This window comes from Zonotrichia albicollis, chromosome 5 (assembly GCF_047830755.1).
Source record: "Zonotrichia albicollis isolate bZonAlb1 chromosome 5, bZonAlb1.hap1, whole genome shotgun sequence".
Taxonomy (NCBI): domain Eukaryota; kingdom Metazoa; phylum Chordata; class Aves; order Passeriformes; family Passerellidae; genus Zonotrichia; species Zonotrichia albicollis.
The window spans coordinates 41,264,095-41,277,640 of NC_133823.1; the positions used below are offsets into that span (position 1 = coordinate 41,264,095).

A 13,546-nucleotide genomic window follows, 5' to 3' on the forward strand; every position below is an offset into this window, starting at 1 on the left:
AGGTTTTATAAAGAATGAATTTAAAGATAGCATCTCAGTAAGTACTGAAATTTGGTTTGGTGTTGTCCCAGAGGAAACAATGAATTTTAATAAATCTCCTTTAGGCCAAATAATTATGCTTAATAAATTTCTTCCATGCCATACCTTGGTCTTTGGAGATCATCCAGAGGAGATCTTCCAGGCTCCTTTGACTCAGGTCCATTTGATGTGCCCGAGCTGCTGAGGCACCAGGTCAGTAGAGCTGCAGGCAGCTGCTGCAGGAGGAGATAAATGCTTGGAATGTGCTTATAGTAGTGGTCATACCAATGAATATATGGCAATATGTTGTGCCATGGCTTCAGCTTTGCTGTATATTTTATACTGTCATCTTCTGTATTCTTACTCCTTTGGAAGACAAAGACCATGTTGCTGATCAAATCCATAACAGGGCTGGAAAATCTTGAACTGTCAGTAGAATATTTTGGTTTTGATAGCCCATGCCTCTTTTTCTCTATAGAGCTTATAGGCATAAATATTCAGAATTTCTAACCTGATTGTGTCAAAGATACTTTAACTAACATAAAACCAGGAAAAAGATGAGATGCAGTTGAGCCAGGAGAAAACTTAAACCATAAAAAACCACCCTATCTCCTTCATTAAAATGATACCTGCCTCCTTAAAACAGTCTTTTAAAATGTTAACAGAAACCCTTCTACGTTCACTTCCGCAACAGATGGGATGGAAGGAAAAGCAGAGTCAGGACCCCAAATCCTGCAGATTCCTGAAGAAGTGATGCAATATGCAGTTGACAGTCTGGTTTATCACTGCAGAAAAAAGCAGCAAAATATAATTATTTTTTCTTATGCTCGTCCTTGTCCAAGAAAGAGAGCTGGGAAAAAAGGATCCCAAAGAACATATTTCTTTGGATGTGAGCTGTGTATATAATAAATTTGAAGCAGTATTTTTATGCCTTGCCTAATTACTTACTTGAGTTATGCTTCAGTAACTTTAGAACAGCTATTTAGCTGTTTTTAGTTTAATTGCTGAGAGTAGCATTTAAATCTCACTCACTTCAGTACCAGCATTCATCACAGTCAAATTATATAGAATTATTATTTGTGAAAGAACAAACATCTTCTTTCCCTATGCAGTTCTTTTAGATACCTTGGATAGCACTGATCTGGAGTTTCTTGAAAAACTGTTAATTATCTCAGTTTTATTATTCTAGTTACTATCTTAATTTTAATGCAATAAGATTTAAAAATTAGGCAGATTTAGAAATAGTTAATTATTTCTTTGACTCTGAAATACTGGAAGGTACAGGTTCTGCTGTATCTGTATGAGTACTGAGATAGCCACTGCAATAAATCTAAAAGTTTAGCTGTTACTTTGCCTCTTGGCTCTTGAATGTGTAACCATATAACTTTGAAGTTATCTTTAAGTACTTCTCGGTGGATTTGCAGTGTGGGGTTGTTTGTTGTAAATGCATGGGAGAAAGGTGGAATAAAGGTGTGTGTGTGTATGTGTACATGTGAGCATATAGATGAATACGTAGAAATGCAGATTAACTGAGCAGCAATGACACAGCCTCTTTCAAAATCTTCTGGAGGTTTGAGTGATATGTTTTATCCCCAAAATTTAGAGAAAAAATGTGGGTTTGTACTCTAAGCTCTCATCCAACATTCTTGTCACCTTTCCTCAGCAATCTGTAATGGAAGAACAGACCGAATGCTTAGATAGCTGCATCTGGTTTCAGGGATATTTTTGTTTGATTTTGGTTTTTTTTGAGGTGGTGGTGTTTGTTTGTTTTTTCCTATTTTTGCTCATTTTTCTTGGTTCTCAAAAACTTGAATTGATAAGTTGCCCAAATTTCAAAATAGGAAATGGATTTTTTTTTTATTCTCTGGAAGATATATAAATAAATATGCTAGCCTTTATGAAATGCACAAATAACATATGTTCATCATATTACATGAAAGTTAGAAGAATCATTAACTTAAAATCATATTTCTGCAGCACAGGATGAAAGTGCCTTATCTTCACAGGTGTTGCAAGTTGACATAAGCATTTCTTCCAAACTTCTAGCTTTCTGGGAATCACTAGTGCATGTGTAATGCATGATTTGTTTATTTACACAATTATATTTGAAAAAAAAAAGAGAGCGGTAGTAAGTGCTCACTAGAAATAGTACTAGCTTTGTAGGAAATAGGAAAAGAAAATTTTGAGAAAATTAGTATAATTTTCAGATTTTCTTCTTGAAAACACAATTATTTTTGGAGCAATGTAACAGGTGTATAACCACTGCATGTCTTAAGATGATGGACAGAACATTCAAGTAAATCAGTCCATTTTGTTAGGCTTATAATCCAAACATTTTGAACAGTCAGTTGTGTTTAGAATAAATGATGCAAAGCCGTACAGATGTGTGAACATATCAGTCTTCAAATTATACACATATCAAATGATACATAAAAATTACAATCCAGACTATTTCCCATGTTGTAGTGAGGTGGAGATGTGAGACTTGTTCTTTCTTTATTATGAATGTTCTTAAGCATGACATTCAGGGATAACAGTGGTAACAACCTTAATCTGTAATGGACTTATTTTCCTTCATTATCTTTTGTTGGGGACCTTGTGTAGGAAAGGAAAAACAATATTGCTGTGAGATATGAAGGCTACCAGAGAGTGAGCAAGGAGATTGGAGTAGACAGGAAGGGAAAAATTATTAAATTGAAGAGTGGGAAAAGAGGTGTTTTTTTGTTGTTGTTGTTTGTTTTTTGGTTTTTGTGGGTTTTATTTCCATAAGACTGAAGTGGGAGAGGTCTGACAGGGACACAAAAGGAGAACCATGTTACCAGTGACAGATGTTTAAGGATGAAATTGAGCTGGAATCATAAGCTAATGCTGACCTACTTTTTTGTGTGTGTAAATATTCTGTGTGAAAATAGTGGCATTTTCTCTGTATGCCACTTTTAAAAATATTTACTGTTTTTATTTAAAAAAAAAAAAAAAACAAAAAACAAACTACCTTAGACCTGTTTCCCACATAGAAAAGCTCATAAAGTCACAACTGGTGTTTTCCTCAGGCAGTTTTCAACTTTGGGAGTATCAAACATCTTAATGTGCTTCTAAGAAATACTTTCCCACCCCCCACCAAATATTAAAATGCATTTCAGAAAGAATGAAATAGGACACCATTTCAGTGTAACTTTCTAGTGGTGTGCTCCCTAGCCAAAGGCACTTCGTGGTAAATTATTGCTTTATAGTATAGAAAACCCAAGTGAAGAGAAGATTACAGATTTCACATTAGAAGGTACCTGACGTACTTTGGAGCTCCAGAAGTGAAACTAGCTATGAAATTTGCAAAAACCATGGACTTTCAGGTCTGATTCACCCTATGAATCTTCTACTTTCTTTACTTTTTCTTATGCACCCGTAACTTCAGGGAACTGAGGCAGTCAAGGGCAAAGAAAAGCCTTGTGAGACAAATTTGGATGATGGCAAGAAAAAATATGACAGAACTAGGGACAGATGAGATAGAGAAATGGTGGCAGTTTTCCTTATAAAAGCTGAACTACACTGAGAGAACTGTGAGGAGATCTTGTGAACACTGAGAGAGCTGTGAGGTCTTGAACCCAGCCTAGGAAAAAAAATGAGGATGAAATGGGGAGACTGATTCTGACTGCTCTGGAGAGCACTGCCAATAGGTAGTTTGACAGCTAATACTTTTCTGTTCTTTGGAGGCTATTTTTGAAGTCTGTGAATGAATGTTGCTTGCTCCACCTCCTGTGCTAGTCTGTGATGATATCTTGCTGTTTCCAGAGAATCCTCTCTATACTCATGCAACAGCTTTGAAATAGATTTTAATGCCTCAGTTCGGGTGCCAAGCTCAGCAGGCATCTCAGAAGATGCAATAGATGGAATGTTACTTTAATTTCTGAAATGCACACTGAGCAAATTTGGCTCTGATGTTATTTATGGTATCTTTCACCTCTTAAGCGCCTGGTTATGCAGGCTTACCCTTTGTCAAAGGTTTTATGTGCTGGCCTGTGTCAATATGAATATGTGAAACTCTTGCTTGGTTGAAGTTAATGGAAGTTTGCTGGAATTTCATTTGGATTCTCATGTTGCTCCTGGTGTTTTGTCTTTCAAAAATAAATAGATTTAAAAAAAAAACCAAAAAAACAAGTAAGGCTTCATATCCACCCAGTAAGCGACTTCATGTTTTGGGTTTATTCATTGTCATAGGCTCTCACCAAAGTGAAAAGTTATATTAAAATTTTAAGGTAGTCGCTTAGGAAACTTCTGTATGAGGCCTCTGGCACTGTAAGAACATGCCTGTGCATGGATCTGCCAGCGTGTATCTACATTGCACATTAAAGCCTCTATTTAAAGGGCAAACTGAGCCATTTAATAGCATTCTAGATATTTTCCACCTGTAACAGTGGAATCATTATGCAAGCATTGAAACTTTTTACTCATACGAAGGAGAAAATTTGTATTTTTTTTTTGCTCTCTGGGTTCTTCTCTATGACAGCAATTAAACTTTCTATTAGCTACACGTTAGGCATCTAACATGTTTTCTATCTAACGGATATGGATAATAGACAAAATGTTACACTAATAGCTGCAGAAGTATTCACGTTCAGGTCTTTAGTTTTCAGGTTAAACTTTCTGCAGTTTTACTCTTTAACTAGATTTGTCTTGGGTTTTGGTACAAATATTAATTACATCTTTCCAAATTTATTTGACTTTGAAAAGAAAGCAAGCAGTCTGACTCCCTCCCTCCAGGCCGCTAATAACCTAAGATTAGGATGTCTAAAGCAAATTCAGAATCATCAGAAGTTATTTTGCATTATATTTCTTTTAGCAGTTAAGCATGGCTTTAGCATGGCTTTAATTGCAGAAAAAAATGCACCTGTATGTTGTATTTTCCATCTTAAATGTCAATTTATTAGTTTACATTCAAATATATGCTGTTTGCATATATGCATGTATATATGAATTTATAGATTCCATCATTAGAGCGTCTTCCAAAATGTAAGTAAGATATTTTTCTTTAGCTTTTAGTTGCAAAAAGGCTGATTTCTGAGATCAATTAGGAGAGAGTCAGCTGGCAGCAGAATAAGTCATATTCTCCTGGGACATTGTGAGACTGTTCATTCCTATTTTCAGGTCCAAGTTTTCAAACCCAGAGACTGGAAGTTCAGTTTACTCTGTGGCTGGAAAGAAGCCCTACTCTGTCCTGTGAGTAGACAAGTGTTTCATCTTTCTGTGGGACACTTTCATTATAAGAGAGAGCTGGTATCTTTTTAAAAAGCTTTAGCAGTTATGAGGTCACTTGGTTTGTAAAGGTCATGCTTTCTCCTTTGTGTTGCCCCTGGTAGAAGTGAAAAAGGAAATTTTGCAGAGACTTACGCTCTTATCAACTTCACTAGTTTTCTTTTATGTGGGTCATCCCATCTTTCCCTTGTTCCCTTTTTATTCTTCTCAGTGTATGTGTTAGCATCTTTTTTGTTGAGGGAAGAGAGGGATGAGACCATAAAGACAGTGCTTAAAAGTAGCAACAATCAGGTAAACAGAGAAACTTCATTACAGTCCTTTTTAAGAAGATAAGTGAATAAATTCTGTTTGAATGCATTATTTTTTGTAGTGTCTTCTAATCTATATTGTTTAAATAGGCAGAATCTGGACACACTAAAAACCTGAAAATATTTCCTCCAATTTCTGTTCATGATATCTTCACATTTTGACATAATTGTGTGCAGGCTTCTACATGCAGGTTGAATAAATGTGACAGTTTCTGCTTCTTAAAAGAAATAATCTATCAGCTTTGTATAATTGCATTTTTCACAGTTCTGTCAACTGGGAACAGTCTTTGACTAATAAGTAGTGCTCAGATTTAACACAAGATGCATTTACCACTAAAACTGGAAACTCTTATCTGAATAAAGAAAATAAACAGTTTATGCAAGAAGGCACTGTGGTGCTTTAATTAATTAGTTAAAGGAAGTGGTCCTGGTTTTGGTGGGGATAGAGTTCATTTCTTCACAGTGGCTGGTACACTGTGTTGCATTTTGCATTCATTATGAGAATAATGTTGACACCACAGGGATGTTTTGGTTGTGGCTAAGGAGTATTTGCCCTAAGCCCATGACTATTTTATTTTTTTTACTCTCATGTTCGACCACTGAGGATGTGCACAAGAAAGCTGAGGGGGGAGCACAGCAAGGACAGGTGACCTGAACTGGCCAAAGGGATATTCCATAACATACAACATCATGCCCAGTGTATAAAGAGGGGAGTTACCTGAAAGAGGGATGGGCTTTGGCATTGCTCAGTGAGTGATTAGCCAATTGCACTGTGCATCACTTTCTTTCTTGGGTTTTATTTATTATTGTTATTACTATTACCGTTGTGTACTATTATTATACTATTTTACTTTGTTGCAACTATTAAGCTTTTTTTTACTTACAGGCTTTATTTCTGTTTTTCTTTCCCATTACACTTGATGGGGGGGTTAGTGAGTGCTGCCTGGTGCTTAGTTGCCATTGGGGCTTAAATCATGACAAGCAAAAGAAGCAGTCTTTGGTTTTGCAGTGACCAGTCTGACAGCATTGCAGCAGCTTTAGATTTTAGCTTCTGCTTATTACATTGTTATTGCTGAAAGATAGCTCTATAGTTTGCATTTTGTTGGAATAATACTCCTTTCTTTGCAGAAGAGAAAAATGAAAATACTAATTCCATCTATAAATAGACTATGAAAACTAGAAAATATTCCCTCCAATGTGTGCCTGTGGGAAAATGAAAGATTACTCTTTTGAGAAGCTGACATTATATATATCAAAAGAATAAATGTCTCATTATCATTTTTATATGGCTGCAATATATTGATTTTTTTTTTTTCTCTAATCAAACTTGAATAATAGATGCTTCCTGGATGTTAAAGATGAAAGTTTGTTTTTGTGGTACAAATACTGATACTTACCTCTGACTGAAATCATAGGCAAGCTCTTAGGAGTGTAAGGTTTGAATTTTGCTTTCCTGTTTTTTTTTCTTTTCTTTTTTTTTTTTTTTTTAACCTGAGGGTCATAATCCTAACTTCTTAAGGAGAAATTCCCTGTACACATTTAGATCACCAGTGTATAGTTATATACAGTTAAGTACCAGTGTGCTTGATGCTCTCTAAATTACTATGACTGTGCTATTACTATTGCTATGATTTCTGGTCAAAGAGAAGCAATACAGTTAGTGGTGATGTAGATGCCAGTTATAGCCCTCCTGCAGAGAGGTCTGAGGAGGGGAACCGCTGAAATACTCAGATGAAGTACAAATAGTATGCCATAATTGGCATCAAAGAATGCCATAATTGCCTAAGGAAAGACTGACAAACTGGACAACTATTTCAGAACTAACAGTGCTCTCTTTAATTGTTTTATTGAAGCTGATCAGCCTCAATAAAATATGGGAAAATATGTATGTCAAATCAAATCTGCATGGTCCTTTGATGTTTGAATAAATGATAGTGGTACCATGGTTATCTTTGTCAGAGGTACAGCTATCGAAGAGGAAAAGTTGTGGAAGTGTGTGCAAACTGCCTGCTGTGTTAGAGACCAGCTTCAGCATCACCAAGATCATGTGCTGGACAAAGAATTGTACTCACTACTGTTGTGTCCTGAGTACAATTGCATCTCAGTCATGGCAAAACCATGAGTGGCTACTGTCATACTCCTGCAGTTGAGAGTACTCGAGATGATTCATGTGATTCTTCCAAAATTAGCTACATAAAATAGAAAAGTAGGTTTTAGCTAGACATTACTTGGAGATCAATTAAGCTAGAAAATTTTTCGTTGTGAGAAAAAAAGTGACAGGAAGCTGAAATTTTCTGAAACTGTGTTGAGAAGAACAGCAACTATTTATGGTAACATAAAAAATAGGTTTTATACTTTAGCAAATTCTCTGATCTGGTTAGGTTGTAGTATATGTGCTCATATGAGCTGGTATTGGAACTCAGAAGCTGTTTTATGAAATCAGATCTCATGAGTTTAGAATATTGTGTACTGTAACTGGCTACTCCATAGATCACAAAAGCAAAAATTGTCTGGGGACTGCCTTGTGTGTTCAGATTTTAAGCAGACCTATGATATAAATTCTTCCAGAATTATTTTTTTCTAGTACTTTTGACTTCTTATTTTCAATAGCTTGAATATGTTGGGATTCAGTGGACTCTTAACCAGGTAGTGTGTGCATTTATCCTCAAATAATGAATTAAGCCACCAAGGGGAAGAGAGGTGCTTGGACTTGTTTATTCAGAGAAATATAACATGTGTGTTTCTGAATACATTGGCCTCAGTTACCTAATACACAGAAATATACCGTATAGTCACAATTAAAATTATTCCATTAAGTTACCACTGAAATGGACTTGATGATGATTCTCAGAAGTCTGGAAATGGAGTATGCATTTAAACATGCCATTATAAGCAATTCTCTCTTTTATTTCATTTATGAAATATGTTGAATTTGTGTATTGAAATCATGGAATGGATTAGATGACCTTTAAAGATTCCTTCCAATCCAAACCAATCTCCCTGCAATGAGCAGGGCCATCTTGAATTAAGTCAGTTACTAAGTGTTCTGTCCAACCTGATCTTGAATGCTTCCATAGATTGAGCATCTACCATCATTCTGGGCAACCTGCTCCTGTGCCTCTCCATCCTCACAGTAAACAATTTCGTCCTTACAGTCTGATTCTACCTTCTTTTAGTTTAAAGCCATTACCTCACGTCCTATTGCAACAAGGCCTTCTAAAAAGTCTGTTTCCATGTTTGTAAAAGCCCTCTTTAACTACTGAAAGGCCTCAGTAAGGTCTCCCGAGAGCCTTCTTTTCTCCAGGGTGAGCAAACCCAAATCAGTCAGGCTTTCCTCACAGCAGAGGTGCTCCGTCCCTTTGACTGTCTTTGTGGCCTCTCTGCACTTGCTCCAGCAGGTCCGTGTCCTTCCTGGTGCTGGGGCCTCAGAGCTGGGTGCATGACTCCGGGGGCACCTCAGCAGAGCAGAGGGGCAGAATCCCCTCCCTCCCCTCCTGCCCACGGGGCTCTGGATGCAGCCAGGACACCTTTGGCTCTCTGGGCTGTGAGTGCCCATGGCTGGGTCATGTCCAGCCTCTCACAGCACCCTCAAGTCCCTCTCAGCAGGGCTGCTCTGGATCTTTTCATCCCCAGCCTGTGTTCATGCTGGGGCTGCCCCAACTCAGGTGCAACACCTTGTGCTTGGTCTTGTTAAACATCTGGAGATTCCCATATGCCCTTTTTTCATGCTTGTCCAGGTCCCTCTGGATGGAATCCCATTCTCCAGGTATGTCAACCACACCACTCAGCTCAGAAATATCCGGAGATAAAAAATGGGAGTTGATTCTTTTGTAAATAATCTTAAGGTTCTAATAGCTTCTTGGTGAAATAGTACAGGAAAATATTTCCTGCATTTATTTCCTTTGGAATGATTTTTTTCATTATTTCTCAATTTCACAGAGAAACCTTATATGTAAAAGGGTTATTCCACAGCTCCCACACACCTTATTGAATACTGAAATACCTGCATTAAAAGCTCTTTAAAATTATAATTACTTCACTGTGTTAAAGTGCATGAAATTCATATCCTTTTCCAGGGTATGGGAAAATAATCCTGTTTAAAATAATGCATGGTATTACATTTCTCCAAGCATGTGCTGATACTGAATTGTATAAGCAATAAATGTTTGAACATTTGGGAACTTAACTGTCAATGTTGCTTGAAGGTAGTTGCAAGTTGTTAAATTTGGATATGCCAAAGATAATGTACTTCTCCCGACTTTATTTCCTGTCCAGATATGTTTTCTGTCCAAGTACTCTATCCTCCATTGAGGGCAGAAACTCTCTTCTGTCTGATAATGCAGTACATATGCAAAAGGGATTCCAAAATTTTTCCAAACTGGTGGGTATTAAAGACAATATAATTACTAAAAATAAACTTTTGGAGTATTTAATGCTTGATTTCCTCAGAATTACTTTTTCTTATGAAGCTGAAAGGTTATATTCAAAGCAGAGTTTTGGAGTAGATAAAGGGGACGTTCATTTGGTTTTTTTAATATTATCCAAACTGGAGTGATGTATTTCTGCACTTGTAACATATTCTGAACCTCTCTTTTAATGTGGAGTTGGACTAAAAAACTTTTTCTATATGAAAATAATTTTTATTTTAAACTGTATAGTACATAAAAATGAGGGCATGTAATAAATTAATGATAATATGTAATATGTCTTGAAACTTAATCCTGTTTTTTCATAGGTAGTATTTCTATAACAATGTTGTATCACTGGTTTAGCCCAACATGTAACTGATAGATCTAAGGGATGATCAAGAGGAATTTATTAACTTTTTGCATTCATGTGTATGTCCTTTGGATTTTGCAACTCTGAGAAGAATATGCGCCCAAGAAAGAATAAAAACATCTTTAGCAAGCCAGAGCTAGTCTGTCTGCCTTTTCTAAACCACACATTGCCATAAGTTACAAATTCAATACCACTTTCATGAGCGTGGACACCATAATTGTGCTGCCTGACTGAATTATTTTTAAAACACATTACTACTTAAATGTCAGATAAGTGCAACTTTTCCCTGTTACACTAGTGAATTTCAGCAAATCATTTCTTTAAGTATTTTCACTTGAAAAAGCCACAGATTCATTAGGGAAGACTGAGAAAAAACATTGTTCTTTTCCATGCAGCTCTTTCCTTGTGTGAAATAGTTTTTGCTCTCTTACTGAGTCCAAATGATGGTTGAAAAAGGCACAGGAGCAAATAAGCTAAAAATAGTAGGACAGAACAGTGCAGGAAGAAATAAAAGGGAATAAAGAGACTGAGGGAAGAAAAAGGTAACTAAAGAAACATGAAAAGATAGAAGGATGATACTGAAAACAAATGTCAAGAGGAAAAGAGAAGACAAACAACTAATACAGGAAAGAGTAAAATCAAATGATACTTTATTAGATTTCTTTAACTTCTGTTACATTTAGTTTGAAATATTTTCTTATAACATTAATTCTCTTATAGGTCTTAAATTTGTCTAATACTCAGTACAAATAAATGTAAGACATTAATCAATTAGAAAAATATTATTAAATACAGCATTTATAAAAAATATTCCACCTTTCAAGTAAAGTAATTTATTTAAACTTGATGTCATTGTATCACTGGGATTTAGATATGTATGATGATTATATGCCCATAGCAAACCAAAGATTAAAATTTTTTTGTATCAATTAAAATGTAGTTCAAGGTAAATGAAAAAAATCCCATCTTTTAAAAGGAAGAGGATATGTCTAATATGGCTGCATGTGAGGAAACAAGTATTTGCATTATGCATCAGATGACTGGCACTGTCTTGTTCCTCAGATCCTAATGAATTTGTCTGCAAAATTATATTGATGAGCTACTTCTGTTTTTCATGAAATGGTGTGGGCTTAGGACCATGTTCTTCTTGTTGGACTGAAAGTCACTTTCTGATTTCTAGGCCTGCTCTGTTTATCTTGTGTGTGTGCTGTGAAATACTCTGCAAATATTTTCTCTGCAAGTATTTTCCTTCATTGTGAATTTATTTATGCTGTCCTGGTTTAACCCCAGCCTGCAGCTGAGCACCACAGATCCACTTGCTCAATTCCCCTAATGGGATGGGGGGAAGAATTAGAAGGCAAAAATAAGAAAACTCATAGGTTAAGATTATGACAGTCTAATAGGGAAGGCAAAAGTGTTTACACAAGCAAAGGAAAGCAAGGAATTCATTTACCCCTTCCAATGGGCAGTCAGGTGTTCAGCCACCCCCAGGGAAGCAGGGATCCATTGCACATAAGGGTGACTTGGGAAGACAAATGTCATGGCTCCAAATGCCCTCCTCACCTTGGTCCTTCTTCCCCCCACATCATATACTCAGTGTGGTGTCATACGGTCTGAAATATCCCCTGGGTCAGTTGGGGTCAGCTGTCCTGGCTGTTTCCCCTCCCAACTCCTTGTGCACCCCCAGGCCCCTCAGAGGAGGGGTGGGCTGAGGAACAGAAAAGGTGTTTACTCTGTGTAAATGCTGCTCAGAAATAGCAGAAGTATCTTGGAATTCTCAGCACTGTTTTCAGCACAAAACCAAAACATCACTGCATACCAGATACTGGTGAAAAAAATTAGCTCTATCCTAGTAAAGACTAGCAGAGGTGTAGAATGTAAAATCAAGAACATCAATTCAGCAGCTTTCCCTGACTGTACTTCCTGCAACAGACTATCTACTGAGGATAAACAAAATGGAAGGTCATCAGCTGATATGAAAATACATAAATGTATTTTTGAATTCTTAATTTAGGAAGATGCAATCAATGCTATAAATTCTGAAATATCTAGTAAAGCTGACAGGCTTATCAGTTGGCAGGGAAATCAGTCTGGTTGTCATTGGTTTCAGCACACTTTCTTGTAGCTGAGAGTGATGAGATTTTCTCCAAGGACATGAAAGGCAAGCTTAAAAGAGGGAGAGTGCTATGGTTAAAATATGAAGAGTTGTAGATAAGAATATAAGGGTGAAAAGAAGGTCGCTAGTATCACATATTTTTACTACTCAACCTATTCATTTTTCTTCTTTTCTTTTTCTTTCTTCATTTTCAGAAAAGGAAACTTACTGGTTAAGAGCAGTAGTTTCTAAATAACTGATTACACAACTTGCCTAGGATTGTGTAAACTAACTAATTGTTTTAACTGATTTTTCTCACAAAAGTTTTCCATTTGCTAAGTAAGTACAGTGGGAGAGCAGGATAGTCTACATAGTGATGAATTGCATTCATTCTGCTTACATCATATCATGTTTTAGCATGCAACCTGGCTGCACCTGCCCTCCTAGAATACTGTTTTAGTGTGCCTAGTTATAGGAATATGATTCTAATTCACCAGCTGTGCAGTGGAGACACCAGTTGTTCTGTCTGTAGCATTCCTTCTGCACCAAATGGGTAAAAGGTAAAATCCTTTCTACATTAGAAGTTGTGAGACGGTTTCTGGGGCACAGCTGAAGTGGCTGCTGATTCTTTTACAAATTGTCTCCAAGAAGCTCCAGCAGCTGCCTCTGAAGGAACTGCTTTGGTCACAGCTAAACCTGACCCACAACCACCTTTCCTCCCTCTTTGATTAAACAAAAGAGGAAGCAGAACTCTTGCCTTATGCAATTTATCCTGCAGGTATTACTGAAATACCAAGTTGTCTTTGTGAGGACATGAGAAATGGAGGCTGCAGAAGGAAAGGGAATTTTCAACAAGATTAGAAGTCCATTTACATAGAGTTCTCATCTTCTTTGGGCATTAAGGCTCAGGAGAATTGTGGGAAGTCTGCTTGAAGGGAAAAGAGAGAGGCAAATGTAGACTTTTACTGTAGCAGCTGTATGAGCTGTGCTGAACAGAGAGAACTGTGGGCTTGCTATAAGCAGCTGTAAGTCTTACTTAAAAACTAAAATGCTTCCCTTTTGCTTCATTTTTTTTTTGTTTGTTTTTTTTTTCCCTTCT

The 13,546-nt window shown here is 36.7% G+C and overlaps 1 protein-coding gene across 8 annotated transcripts in view; it reads left to right on the forward strand.

Moving 5' to 3' along the window:
• SGCZ (sarcoglycan zeta) overlaps positions 1 to 13,546 on the forward strand; it is a 391,625-nt gene that overhangs the window by 42,034 nt on the left and 336,045 nt on the right. For 4 of the 8 annotated variants that reach the window (XM_074541468.1, XM_074541469.1, XM_074541465.1 and 1 more), the window contains exon 2: positions 5,158 to 5,229. The exons of the other annotated variants lie outside the window; for them this stretch is intronic. Coding sequence is in view for 2 of the 4 variants with exons in the window: in XM_074541465.1 (XP_074397566.1) it covers positions 5,158 to 5,229 (72 nt within the window). In the remaining 2 variants the exon portion in view is untranslated. The remainder of the gene's footprint in view (positions 1 to 5,157; positions 5,230 to 13,546) is intronic. 8 annotated transcript variants of the gene reach the window in all.